Here is a 12,849-nt window from a genome sequence, read left to right as displayed (position 1 = left end):
GAGTGCTGTGTACTGCAGGCAGTGGGAATGTGCTGCCTCCATCTGCCAGCTCGGTTGGAGACCCTGGATGCTGATGTTAGTTGTGGTGCCAGGATTTGCTCCATTGGACTGGTTTGCTTGCAGCCTCCTCATGTGTTCAGAAGGCTTTCAGTGTTGCAGAACTGCTCCCTGGCACTGGCATTGCTGCCTTGTCAGGCTTCTGGCAGGGCTTTATGAATCAGTGTGGATGGATCTGCTCCTGGATGGCAAGGAGAGGATGCTGGGTGGGCAGAATGGGAGACTTCAGCAGGTGGTGGCTGTTTCTCCGCAAGCTCTGCCGACACAGTTGTCCCAAGAACACAGACAGATGGATTCTTTTAAATTCTCTTTCTGGCAGTTGAGTTTACCAGCTACGACTCATTTGTACTCAGACTTTGGATGCAGCCAGAGGTGTTGCCTGCAAAAGTGCTCAGAGAGGCAGGCAGAGATGCTGGATAGAGTGTTCTTCCCACATTTACTTGTTTGCCCTTGGTGCTGACCTGAAACTCTTGCTCTGGCACAGCTTATGCTGCTCAGTTTTTTGGCATGTCTCACTGTCTGGATAACCTACTCCAAAAGAACCAGAGATCCCCTCAGTGTGAGAATTTGGAGTGGTGCTCTTTGTGACAGGGGTGCACTATGTCTTGTATTTATCTTCTATATATCCAGGTAGGTGTGAAAAAGCACATTTGGACTTGTGCTGTTCTTGCGAGTGTCTTGCTCTGGAGCCTGCTGTGGGTCAGGCAGCCTCGACTCCATTGCTCCAGAGCAGGGACCCCAATTTCTGCATTTCATTTGTGAAGTTAATTTACCCTGTGTGTGGGAAGAGATGGCTCAGTCTGTCTCCCACCTACAGGTCATCTTGCTCCCCTAAGTGTGCAGTGTTAAACACTCTGGTGTTTGACAGGGAGAGGGATCCTCACCAGCAGCGCAGCTGCCCTTTGGGAGCAGGGACAGGAAGCACTTCTGCATGGGGAGGCCTGGCTGCAAGACGCAGTTGTGGCATTGCCACCAACCTCACCTGGCTGGTGTGGAAATATCTTCATAGTAAATGGTCTGGCAAGGAGGAGGTGTGGGGAGCATTGTTAGTGCTTCTGTACTGTGATTGCTAACATAAAAATGCACTGGAGACCCGTCTTTCTTGCAGCATGAAGTGCACAGGACTAGCACATGTGACAGCTGATGTGCACGTGTGAGTGGAATGTGGCCTGTGTACAAGGGGAGGAAATGTGTGTGCACACAAGTGAGGCACAAATAGACAGAAGAATCCAGTGTGTATGAGTGATCATAGCTGTGCATGTGGTGGGGTGTGTGTGAGCCCTTTTGGTGACTAGATCGTTGTGTGACACACAACTTGTGAACCATGAACAGGCAGTGTGGAATGATGCTTTGTGGTTCTCAGGGAAGTGTTTGTCCAGACAAGTGAATGCAGACAGCAAAGAGTGCAGCAGACATTCCCTGTTTGGGAAACGGCTCCATTGGTGGAGTCACATGGGGGAATAGCAAGTGAGGGAAATCTGGGGGAGCTGTCCCTCCTCTGAACAGGTGGGACTGTTTGGATTCATGCAGGGGTCTGTGCAAAGCACAGTCCAGTTCCCTTTCTATGGACTAGATGGACATCTAGTCCAGGACCATTTGCCTTTCCATTCACCCTTTTTCTGCCTCCAGTTTAGAGTAACAGCTGGCAGGAGGTGAATTCTGCAGACTGGTGCATGTTTCATGAGTAGGTCAGGCTGTGGCTGGTATCACAGAGCTCTGGTGGAAGCTTGGGGTGTTGGTGCAGGAAGAGATGGATGCTGCATCCCCATCTCCTGATCAGGCTTCTTCTCCCCCTGTGCTCACTGGATGCAATGTGCCCTTGGCTGAAGGTCTCATGTCTCAGCCCTTAGTGCCTCAAGGGTGGCTTGAAGCTTACTCCAGAGCCCTTTCTCAAACTGCTACCTTTAGAGTCAGCCAGGTGGTGAATTCTTGAACAGATGCTTTTCTCCTGCCCATGGCTGCCAAGGTGAGGTGACAGAACGGTCCTGCAGGGAGGGCTTGTAGGAGTGTCTGAACAGGCTGTACCTCCCATGCTCAGGGGCTGGTGTTCTCAGCCTGAGCCTTGTCTGCTGGTGCAGAACTGCTGTGGTCTGGTCCTGCACAGGCACCAGCAGCTGTGCTGTGCCAGGAGTGCTGCTGCACATCTCCTCACAGCGTGGGCACCAATGACTCCCTCCAGGCACAGACCTCACTTTTCCCATAAGCCAGGACCATGTGCTGAGGGGCTGCCCGTGTCAGCAGGGTCCTTGGTCTCAGAGTCCCTGCTGGAGCAGATGTCTGCAGTGCTGAGAGCTCTGCAGCCCTCCCTGTGGTGTTCCTGCTCTGGCAGGACCTGCGGGATTTGGCGCTGCTGTGGAGCACCTGGGGCAGGGCAGGGCGGGAGATGCTGAGCAAGGCTGCAGGAGCAGCACAGGGGGACATTGGGCCGTGTTTTCACACCAGCTCTGACACCTTGGCTTTTTCCAGGCTCCTGGAGATGCTGCTGACTGCCCTGCACCTCCCTGCGTGAGCCAGCAGAGAATGGAAGAGACCGGAATCATCTGGGCAAAGGACCCTTCACCAGGAACTGGGGTGTTGTCCCCCTGAAGATGGGAGTTACAAATGGCCCTGTGACCTGCACGTGTGGCACAGACACCTGCACCGCCACACCCCTTGCACAATAGTCCCAGGCTGCCACAGGACGGGCAGACGTTGGCCACAGCAGCTCATCCTGTTAACTCCTCTGAAAACATCGGTGGAAGAGCTTTCCTTCTCCTCCTGTGAATGCCAGCAGTGGGTGTCTGTGCCCCGTGTGCCGCCGCGGCGTTCCCTGCCCGCGGGTGGGGTGGGCAGCAGGCTGTGCATCCCCCCCTTCCCCGGCAGCACCGGCGGCAGCCCTGCAGCTCTGTCCCCGGGGACAAATGCCAGCTGCCAGACTCTTCTCTGGAGACCCAGGAGCAGCCTGCGAGGCACCGGCACTGACTGCTCCCAGGCCAGCAGCGGGCAGTCCGGGACGCCTCTTGCCCCAGCTGTGAGTCAGGAGCGCTCCAGCTGCAGGGCACGGCATGCGGCAGGGACGGGGATGCTCTGCGCTCACCGGGCAGCCTCACGCTGCTAGCGTGGACCTTCCTCCTCCTCTTCCCTAAAGGATGCCGGCTGCCCGTCCAGAAGCTCCTGCTCATGCAGCCTCCTAGAGGGCCATGGCGAAGGGTCTGCGGGGTTTCTTGTGGCCCATGCTGCTGCTGTTCTGCGCCATCCAGGAGCCGGGGTCCTGGGCCACGCGCACGGCGGTGGAGGGCCCTGGCCTGGGGGAGCCCGGGGATCCTGCGCTGCTGGCCGGCGGGCGAGTGAAGCGGGGCTGGGTCTGGAATCAGTTCTTTGTGGTGGAGGAGTACACGGGCACGGAGCCGCTGTATGTGGGGAAGGTAAGCTGACCTGATGCCTCCGTGGGACTGACAGAGCCAGGGCAGGGTGGACGTGCTGGCAACGCTGAGCAGAGAGAGGGTCAGTGTGGAGGTTGTTCACGGGGCCTGGCTAGAGAAATACTCTGATGGACTTCTGGACTGGACCAGTCCTGCTGGGGGCGGTGAGGTTAATGTGCTCCCAGAGATGAGAACAGGACACACCAAGATTTACATCTGTGTTCCTGCAATCGTATACTGGGTTCTTGTGATATCTGGGGTGGGTTCAAGAAGCCCTGTCTCTGTGGGAGCTGCTGGCAGGTGACAGTGCCTTGCTGGGCAGGACTGGGTCTAGGTGAGAGCTTGCCACATTTCCTTGGTGTGTGACCTCCTGGGAAAGCTGGATGTGGACCTCTGCTCCCTCCAATCCTGGTGTCCTGAGGCTGAAGGAGCATTTCACCTTGGGGTTGCTGGGCTTTGTCCTTTTCTGAGAGCTGTGGAGAAGCAGCTGCCCCACGTATCAGGCAGATGTGTTAGTTGTACATGGGTGAAGGCAGTGCTAGCTGTTTGGGACCAGTCAGAGGAGCGCAATACTATCCAGCCAGAGCTGGAGGCATGGGCTCACCCCGGAGGATAGTGCCCAAGAGCTTGTACAGCAGGGCTGTCTGATGGCCTTAGCCGTCTGGGCACGAGTCTGGAGGAGCTGGAAAATGGGTTTCTTGGCTGGGGGCCAGCGGGGATTTCAGCGGTGATTTGTGTCCGTTTCAGCAGACACTCAAAGCCGCGCTCCTCCGCCGCCCTCGGAGCAGGCACAGCTAATTCATGGCTCCCCTGGGAGCAGCAGAGGCACCAGGCCCTGTCACAGGCCTGGCAACGCCTCGGCTCCAACTGAACCGAAACCTACAGCTCACCCGTTTTACAGCCCCTTTGCCCATCACCCACCGCGTCACCCGCCTGGCTCAGAACAGCAGCTCCGAGATCGCTGCCTGTTGATCCCCAGGGCTGAAAGCCAGCAGAGCCAGGCTTTTCCTGGTGCTGGGAGAGGATGGAGTGCTCGCCTGGGACACCGTTTGTCCCCAGCGGTGTGCCAGCCCTCTTAGCACAGTCCGAGGGTCCGGAGCCTTCCTGCACTGGGGAACCGTGCAGGGTAGCTGGGGCTTGCCCTCTGTGGATACCTCTCACACACCTACATGTTCTTTCTGAAGGGCTGATACCATTTCCATAAAATCTGGGTTCTCTAGCTAATCCTTCTTCTGAACCGTAATTTCCCCTGAGGCTGCTGTCAGTTTGATGTGGATTTCTTTGGGTTTTTTAAATAGAATTATGGGGTCAGCACTAGTTACAAACTTCTGCATGTGGACAGATCTATTTTAGATAGAGGAGAGGATTAAAGGGGAAAAAGCAGATTTAATTAAGTTGCTAATATTTAAAGAAAATTGATGAACTCAGGCTTTATGAGTTGGAGCAAACAGAGTGCGCCTTTATTACGGGCTAGTTTTTATTTGATTTTCTTTCTTTTCTAGCCCCGGAGTCATTTTTTATTTGTGTATCTGTGCTTTCTGTTTAATTGCTTTTAATAAGGAATGTGCACCTCTGTTCATATTTAATTTTGATTTAATTATTAGCATGTAATTAATGGCTTCGTGAGAATTCTGGTTGTAGTCTTTTAGGACAAGGAAACAATTTTCCCGTTTAACAAATGGGACAGATCAGCCTGCTGTCCGCCCTCTGGATGTCCCAGTTCTGCAGACACTGCTGTCCTTGCTTGGGGCTGAGCTGCAGGCAGGGCTGGGTGGTCGCCCTGCTCTTGGGGCCCAGCGTGTGCCAGAGCTGTGTGACATCGGTCTCCTGCCGTGCCCAGGGGTGGTGGAGGGAACCCTGAGGCTGCGTGGGAGCGCGGTGCTCGCCCAGCCCGCCTGCTGTAACAGGGAGGAGGGAACATCCCTGGGATGCGGTCCGGCTCTGGGGCGTCTCCCCTCGCGTTCCTGTAGTCTGCCATCCAGCCCTCCCCCATTAGTTGTTGTTTAGCCAAGCAGCATAGATTTAGCTCTTTTAATCTTCCCCTGTAAATCAATCTCTGCAGCCCCTTGAGCCCAGGCTCCATTTTTCTTCCTAACATTCCGGTTTGAAGGGATGCTGGTGCCTGCTCCCAGCAGTCAGCAATGAGCAAATATGTGAAGAGGATGTGCTGAGAGCTCAATGTGGTGCTGGATGCTTTATCTCTGGCCTAATTGTTAATCGTGAGCCCAGTGTCCAGCAGAAGAATGCAGGTTTCTGCTGCCTGCACTGTACAGACCTGGTGCTTCGTCTTCGTTCTGAAAAGCTCACAGAGTAAGAACTGGGGAGAGGATGATAAAGTGAAGAGGGCAGCTCTCCACCAGCCAGCAGGGAGGGCTGGGACTGGATGGCCAGGCTGGGATGACCATGCCCACAGAGCAGGGCAGGGTGCTCCAGGTGGCCAGGGTGGAGTGACCACCCCATGGGCACATTTGCAACCAAAGCCATCACGGTGGTCCCAGACTCTGCTGGCCTCACAGCCCTGTTTGTGGGCTGGTGAAGGTCTCCTTCCAGGCAAGCCTTGAGAGATGTGTCACCATGGGCAGTAATTTGTGAATGTTGTGCGAAATGCATTGAATTGCCCAACCTGTGAGTCCCTCACTTGTGAAATAAATATATAAACTGTATCTAACAAGACAAATATAATGAAGGCATCGTAAAAAAAGAGGCAGCTCTGATATAAATTCTTGCTGGTAGAGCTGTATGTCTGAAAGGTGGATTATAGAACTGCAGTTTGGAAGATTGAATGGCCCATAAACATTTTCATATTTCATTAGCCGATTAATGGACGGCTTTTTTCTTTTTTTGGAGGGGGGGACATGACTTTGCTGATTCTAAGCAGAAATTGTAGGAAACAAATGAAAGCAGCTAATGAAACCTTTCTGGGGGCCTGTCCCAGTATGGATTGTCCCAATTAATGCCCATGCTGCTCTCTGTCAAGATGCATTCTGCCTGTCCAGTTACTGTTAATAGATTTCTCATAAGTGGCTGGATTGTAAAAACCTCATAACTCAGTTTAATGCCACCAATAAAATTATCTCTGGACGTCTGGCCTGGATTCCAGTCAGCTCTTGGTCCATGGGGAGCTGCTGTTTACCCTTTCTTTTCCTAATTCCAAACATTGTCTTAATTAAAAAACGAAGCAGCAGAGATTGCCTGCAAAGGCATCTTCCTCAGGGTCTGTTTTTAGTCCTGAGCATGAGCAGATTTGTCACTCTCTTGCAGATTTTGTCCATGTGAGGCTCTGGGCGTGATGGTGGGATGTTGTGACCCTTGTTGCCCTGCAATGTAAACCCAGCACAGGGGTGCAGTGGGTGCGTGAGCTCTTCAGCAATGAGACCTGTCAGCACCAGCTGCCAAAATCATGGAGGGTGGCTGTGGCTGAGGCAGAGCAGGTGGATGAGGATGGACTTTGGGCAATTGGTTGTGTAGAAGGGGAAGGGATACTGATGGTGAGGTACCTGAGCAGCTTGGGAGAGGTGATCACGTGCTGCCAGAGTCCTGGGTCCTTGCCCATAGGGAAGCCTCTTTCTTTGGAGTACAGTTGAGTTGTCCTTTGCTTTTCCATCATCTTGTCACCCCTTATTAAAGGGGTTTGTCCCTTAGGTTATAGTGGGGAAGGGCACTGGCAGAATCTGTAATCTGCAGAGCAGTAGAGGCAGGCCTGAAATTCCAGTTTATTGGGCTTTCCTTTGTGCTCAGGAGTTGTTTGGAGTTGCTCTGTGTCACTGTCCAGTCCAACAAGAGCAGAGTGAGCAGAGGGGCATCACACAGGGACCATGGGCATCTTGTGCAGGTGGCTGGGGGTGGGTACAAGCACAGCCCCAGCCTGCTCCCACCCTCTCCCTCTTTCCCTGGCAGATCCACTCGGACTCGGATGAGGGAGACGGCTCCATCAAGTACACCATCTCCGGGGAGGGCGCAGGGACCATCTTCCTCATCGACGAGATCACAGGTGACATCCACGCCACCGAGCGCCTGGACCGGGAGCAGAAAACCTTCTACACGCTGCGGGCGCAGGCCCGGGACCGGCAGACGGACCAGCTGCTGGAGCCCGAGTCGGAGTTCATCATCAAGGTGCAGGACATCAACGACAGCGAGCCACGCTTCCTGGAGGGGCCCTACATCGGCAGCGTGGCGGAGCTGTCCCCCGTCGGTAGGTCTGCTGCGGGGTCGCTGTGCGCTGGGAAACCTCTCTCCCGTCAAATCTTGAGCCTGCCGCACCCCGCAAAAACCACTTGCAAATCCCAGGGATTCCGGAGCTAGGGAGCCGAAAGGGAAAAATAAATAAGGTGGCTTAAGAAAAACAAGTGGATAAATCCTCTGAGCTGATTGCCAGCCTTTGGCTGAGCGCTCAGTCTCAGCCCTAAGCCGTGCTCTGGGGACGGGTCGTGGTGGTTCCAGCTGCTTGCTGTGCATCGGCTCTGGCTTTGCACAGCCCCCCCCCCCCAAGTGCTGGGGGCTTGGACTAAGCCCTCACAAACCAAGGGGCTCACGTCTGCCTGTGGTTCAGACTGGTCTGGGTGGTGCCTCTCCCTCAGCTCACGTCATCCTCTGTGTGCTGCTTTGCCGCTCTTCTGAGCCCTGTGGCTGCCCAGACAACATCCCTTTGCGTGTCCCCATGCAGAACTGCCAGGCCCTTCTCAGCTGGATCTGTCCTCCTCTGAGGGGCCAGGCTTTGTAGGCTGAGATTGGGGAATTCGTGTCCCTGTGACAGAAGTGTGGCCTCCCTGTGTTAGCCTTAACTGCCCATCCCCTTGGCACCAGACCCCTCTTAAGTGTGTTGGTAATCACTTCAGTGCAGCTCTGAGGGCCAGGCTGGGATGATGAGGCTGCACGAGTCCATCTCCCTGGCATGGCAGAGCAGGACAGTTGGCTTTGTGCTCACCCAAGGGCCAGGAGGGGTGCAGGGAGGTGATGTGTGAGCTGCAGCACTGCTGCCCTTGCTTCTGCTGGGTTCCCATGCTGCTGAGCATAGCTGGAGTCCAAGAAAATGACATGCTGCACTGCCCAGAGCCACACCGTTCCCTCTCCACACCATCCCCTGTCCACACTGTTCTCTGTCCACACTGCTCTCTGCTACCCCTATAGCAGGCTGTGTGTGTCAGCATGTGCTGCAAGCAGGAACTGTAAATCACTGTTCCCAAAGGCTGTATCCAGGTAGAAGACAGCTTTGTGAAAGGCTGACGTCAAAGATCAGGCAGGACCCCAACACTGTCAGCAAGGGAGGAGTCAGCACGGGGACAGTGACAGTGCCAGGACTGCGGAGAGCCCCCAGGGCAGGGGAGCAGCTGAGCTGCACCAGGGGCTCGAGAGACCAGGTCTTGCTGTGCTGCTGCAGGAGTGTCTGGTGCAGAGGCATCCTGGCAGCAGAGTGCAGGGAACGCTGCTCGTGTCTGCACTGCCTCAGGACAGAGCTCCAGCTCTCCGTGGTTCATGGGCAGCATGTTGCAATGCTGGTGTGTGGCTACAGCAGGTACAGATGTACAGGATTGCCTGCACCAGAGGAGCTGCTGCTGCCTGGATTCTCTTGGAGTATGAGAACAAGTTCTCCCAAGGCATCCCAAGCTCTCCTGCTTCCAGTTACCTGTGCAAATCCTTCCCTCAGTCAGAGAGTGACCCCTTGAACTATAGCTGGGTGCTCCTGGAGAAATGAAAGACAGCATGTGGGCACCAAAGCAAGAGGCATCCTGTTCCCAACGGGAAGAAAGAAATTAAATTAATCTAATTTGCTTGAACAACATTTTAAAAAGCAAGGAATTCTCAACTCTGGGTATTAGACAAGGATCCCAGTTCTTTGAAAATCACTAACAATTATGGAGCTGCCTGATCAGACTGATGTGAACAAGACATATCAAAGGAGACAGTTTCTATGCGAAATTGGAGATCAGAGGGAGAAAGAAACACGGTTTCACAACATGAAAGAAGGCGATTCCTGCAAATTAAAATACTCGGAAGTTGAAAGTAAAGAGAAGTGCTGTGAACGGCGTGGGCTGCATTTCCCAGCTGTGTGCTTAGAGAGGGGAGCTGGAGCCAAGAGCCCATTCTGCTTTCCAGGCTCCCTGCCTGTCACAGCCTCCGAGCCTTCTGCAGTCGGGCCGTGCTGGGGAGCGTACGGGCTCCTCCAGAGCAGCCTCGCCCCGGGGATGGTCAGGGAGAGCCTCACACATCACCCTGCCATGGTGCTGCTGCCCGGGCCCCAGCAGTGCGAGCGTGGAGCTGGAGGGACCCACGCGCTGCACGTCCCCAGCTCCCTCCCACTTCTCCCTCAGCTTGGCAGTGCTTTGTCCAGGAACAGGCAGCACGAAGGACAAGATGGACACATCCTGTGAAAGCATAAACAGGCAAGGCTGGCAAGGAGCTTTCTCATCCACCCTCCGAGGTTCAGCAGCTGGGAGGTAGATGGGGCTGGTCATGGACCTGGTGTGAGAAGCTGAGCTCCAGATGCTGTAGGAAGGGCTGAGGGTGCAGGATATGGGAAGCTCCTGGGCCGGGGAGGTGAAGTTCAGGATATTCTTGTGGGAAGTGACCTGCCAGGCCCTTTCTGTGTGGGAGTGCTTTTTTAGTGGCATCAAGGCTGGGTGCAGCTGTGATCGTGGCTTTGCTGTGGTTGGTATTGATAGTGATGTTTGCTGTCTCTGAGCTGGACAGAGCATCTCCCCTAGATCTGTGAGGTATTTTCATGTGAGTGAATGGGGAGTGTGCCTTGCTGCCTTCCTGAGTGTGGATGGAGGTGATCCCAGCTTGGTGCTGGCCAAGGAGGAGTACCAAGGCTGGAGAACTTAGGTTGGCTATCAGTATATCAAGATCAAAGCCTGGGGACCTGCTGGTGGCCGTGCCTGCTCTCAGCACCGTTTGGATTCAGCTGTGCTCTGCTGGGGAAGGGGCTGGGATGGGGCCACTCCAGGGGCAGGGCTGCTCTCCAGCTTGGAGCTGTAGGGAGCTGCTCATTCCCTGTCTCTGCTCCTCAGAAGCCTTTGCTCTGCATCCCAGCCTGAAAAGTTAAGGGTGACCCCTTCTTCCTCCTCTTGTGTCTTGCCTTGCCAGACCTCGCTGGAGTTTGTGCTTGGGTGGTTTTTGTTCTCACTCAAGGCAGCTCTCAGCTGCACTCTCCATTCCCTGCCAAAAGCGGTCCCAGCTCCCAGGGGTGGGTGCCTTCCTGGGGCGTGAAGAGGAATAAACCAAACACAGTCAGATCCGCTCTGTGACAGCAGGAGCAGATCAAAGGACATTATTTGCATAATGAAGGAGTACTAATTGGGAGGGAAAGTCATTTGATTTCCTAGTGTCTAAGAGGGAATAACAAATGAGAGAACTGCACAAACTCTCTGAGTATCTGGGAGTGCTCTGCAGCACAGCTGCCCCTTGCTCTGCGCTGGGGCCAGGGCAGTGTGTTTGGTAGACATCATACATGCTGCCTGAGACTCTGAGACTGAGGGTGGACTAAAGGTCTCTTTGTTCCAGGATCTTGCCTTGGCAGTGGTCAGAGTGCATTCTTAGGAAGGAGGAACGGCACACACAGGACCTCTTAATATTCTCCCAGCCAGCGTCTGTTTTCAGCTTGGAAATTTCTTTGGCTGTGGGTGGTTTCTGGGGGTTTAGTGAGCTTTAGTGTCTGTCTTCCATGAACTCATCCAGACTCATTGTAAACCTCTGCAAAGAGAAAAGAAAAGGCATTGCTGTTGTTATGTGATGGATCAAAAGTGGCAGATGCAGGATGGTCAGGAGGATAAGGCTGGAGTGTGGGATTTGTAAAGGGCAGAGGTGGTGCCAGGAGCTACCCCCAGCCTATGAGCCAGGCTGGAGAAGTCTTTGTTTTCTACACAGGGATATGCTGCACTTGGAAGAAACACATGCAGGATGGAAGCTGACCCAACAGCTTTATCTGGCCTCCCTTGGCGCAGCAGAACCAGCTGTAAAACCAGCAATTGGTTCTTCTGGAGAAACCTGATCTGGCCTGGGGCACCAGGAGCAGTAGTGCAGCTGCTGTGGGAGGTTTGCTGCCCAGCAGGGAGGTCAGCTGGGGCTGTAGAGGGGTGGAGAGATCCCTGCTCAGCCCCCTGAGGGAGCTGGGCTGGAGGCAGTGTCCTGGAGTCACCCAGGCTGAGGAAAGCAGGAGCTCCTGTGCAATATTTTCACCGCCTCTCCTGTGCCCACAGCTGCGCATACCGAGGAGCAGTCTGTGTGCAAATCCTGTTTACAGCTTCACTGCTGACCTGTCACCTCTGGGAGAGGCTGCTGGTCAAGAGCTGCTCTGTGCTGGCACCCAAGGGGCAGCCTCTGTGGATACCCCAGTGTGGATCTCTCCAAAACATGAGAATTGAGCAGAATCTGGTACCGAAGAAAGAGACCTGCAGCTGCAGGAGAATGTGGGATGGGACCCAGCCAACTGCCTTGGAACTGCAGGAGTTTCACCTTGTTACAGGAGGTGCTAAAATTAGCTGTATTTTGGGCTCCTTTCCTGATCTCCCTGGGGTCTGCTAACAGCTGTCTGCTGCACTCAGGCGTGAGCCCAAACCCAGCACACGGTGCCTCCTGTTAGCTCTGTTGGTTGCACAGGGTGGGTGTTGCAGCCCAGAGCTCACTTGTGGGGTCCTTGGGGAGCAGGCAGGGCCTGGAGTGAGGAGCATGCCAGGAAAGGCATATGCTTTCATCAGAACATCACTCCTCCCTTGGTGCCTTTCACTCTCATTTCTCTGTGTAGCACCATGTCCAGATTAGAGGCGATTTGGCTGTACAGACAGAAACTTGGGGTCAAGCCCTGACTCCAGCACAAAGCTGGCTGAATGCAGAAGTGATTATTGTGAAGAGAAATTGTTTAATCTCCATGCTGGAAGCAGAGAAAAACACTTTGTTTACCATGCAGCCAGAACACTTGCAGGCAATCTGAATTCCCCACTCCCATCACTAGAAAGTGCTTAAGCCACTTGTGCGTGTCTGAAAGGTGCTGGGACAGCAAGTGGCTGGGAGCTGGGGTTTGCCCTGTCTGTTTGTCCTTAGAGAGATGAGTCCTTCCCCTTCTGCACTGCACTGCAGATCACAGGATAGGCTCCAAACGCTGCCCTGCCCAAGTGGGGACCTCACCCAGCCTGCCTTTGGCGGCCCCTCAGGGAATCTGAGCCTCTCCATGGAATGCTTCGGTTTGCTCCCCACGGCACCACGTTTACCTGCTTCATGCCAGGGGCTGGGGTGCTTTGGCTTTCTCTGGCCACACACCCCAAAAGAAGTTTCACAGTAGCACATTTGAGCAATTGCACCCTGCCAGGTTACTGCCCTCAGGCTTGTCCTGTGGGGTGAGAGGGCTGTGCAGTGAATCTCTTCTGGGCCTGGCATCTTACCAAGTCGGGATGTTCAC

At 54.5% G+C, this 12,849-nt stretch overlaps 1 protein-coding gene across 7 annotated transcripts in view; it reads left to right on the top strand.

Annotated features, from left to right (window-relative positions):
- Positions 1-12,849, top strand: part of CDH22 (cadherin 22) — a 97,213-nt gene that overhangs the window by 21,565 nt on the left and 62,799 nt on the right. For 6 of the 7 annotated variants that reach the window (XM_058422709.1, XM_040079941.2, XM_040079942.2 and 3 more), the window contains 2 exons: positions 2,524-3,461; positions 7,356-7,650. In XM_058422709.1, the coding sequence (XP_058278692.1) occupies positions 3,237-3,461; positions 7,356-7,650 (520 nt within the window). In that variant the 5' untranslated portion in view covers positions 2,524-3,236. Of the gene's footprint in view, positions 1-2,523; positions 3,462-7,355; positions 7,651-11,191; positions 11,923-12,849 lie in introns of those variants that run through there. The other variant, XM_040079943.2, reaches the window with a different exon arrangement.

The sequence above is a fragment of the Hirundo rustica genome, chromosome 16 (assembly GCF_015227805.2).
Source record: "Hirundo rustica isolate bHirRus1 chromosome 16, bHirRus1.pri.v3, whole genome shotgun sequence".
NCBI classification, from domain to species: Eukaryota; Metazoa; Chordata; class Aves; order Passeriformes; family Hirundinidae; genus Hirundo; species Hirundo rustica.
This window is presented reverse-complemented; position numbering and strand designations above follow the sequence as displayed.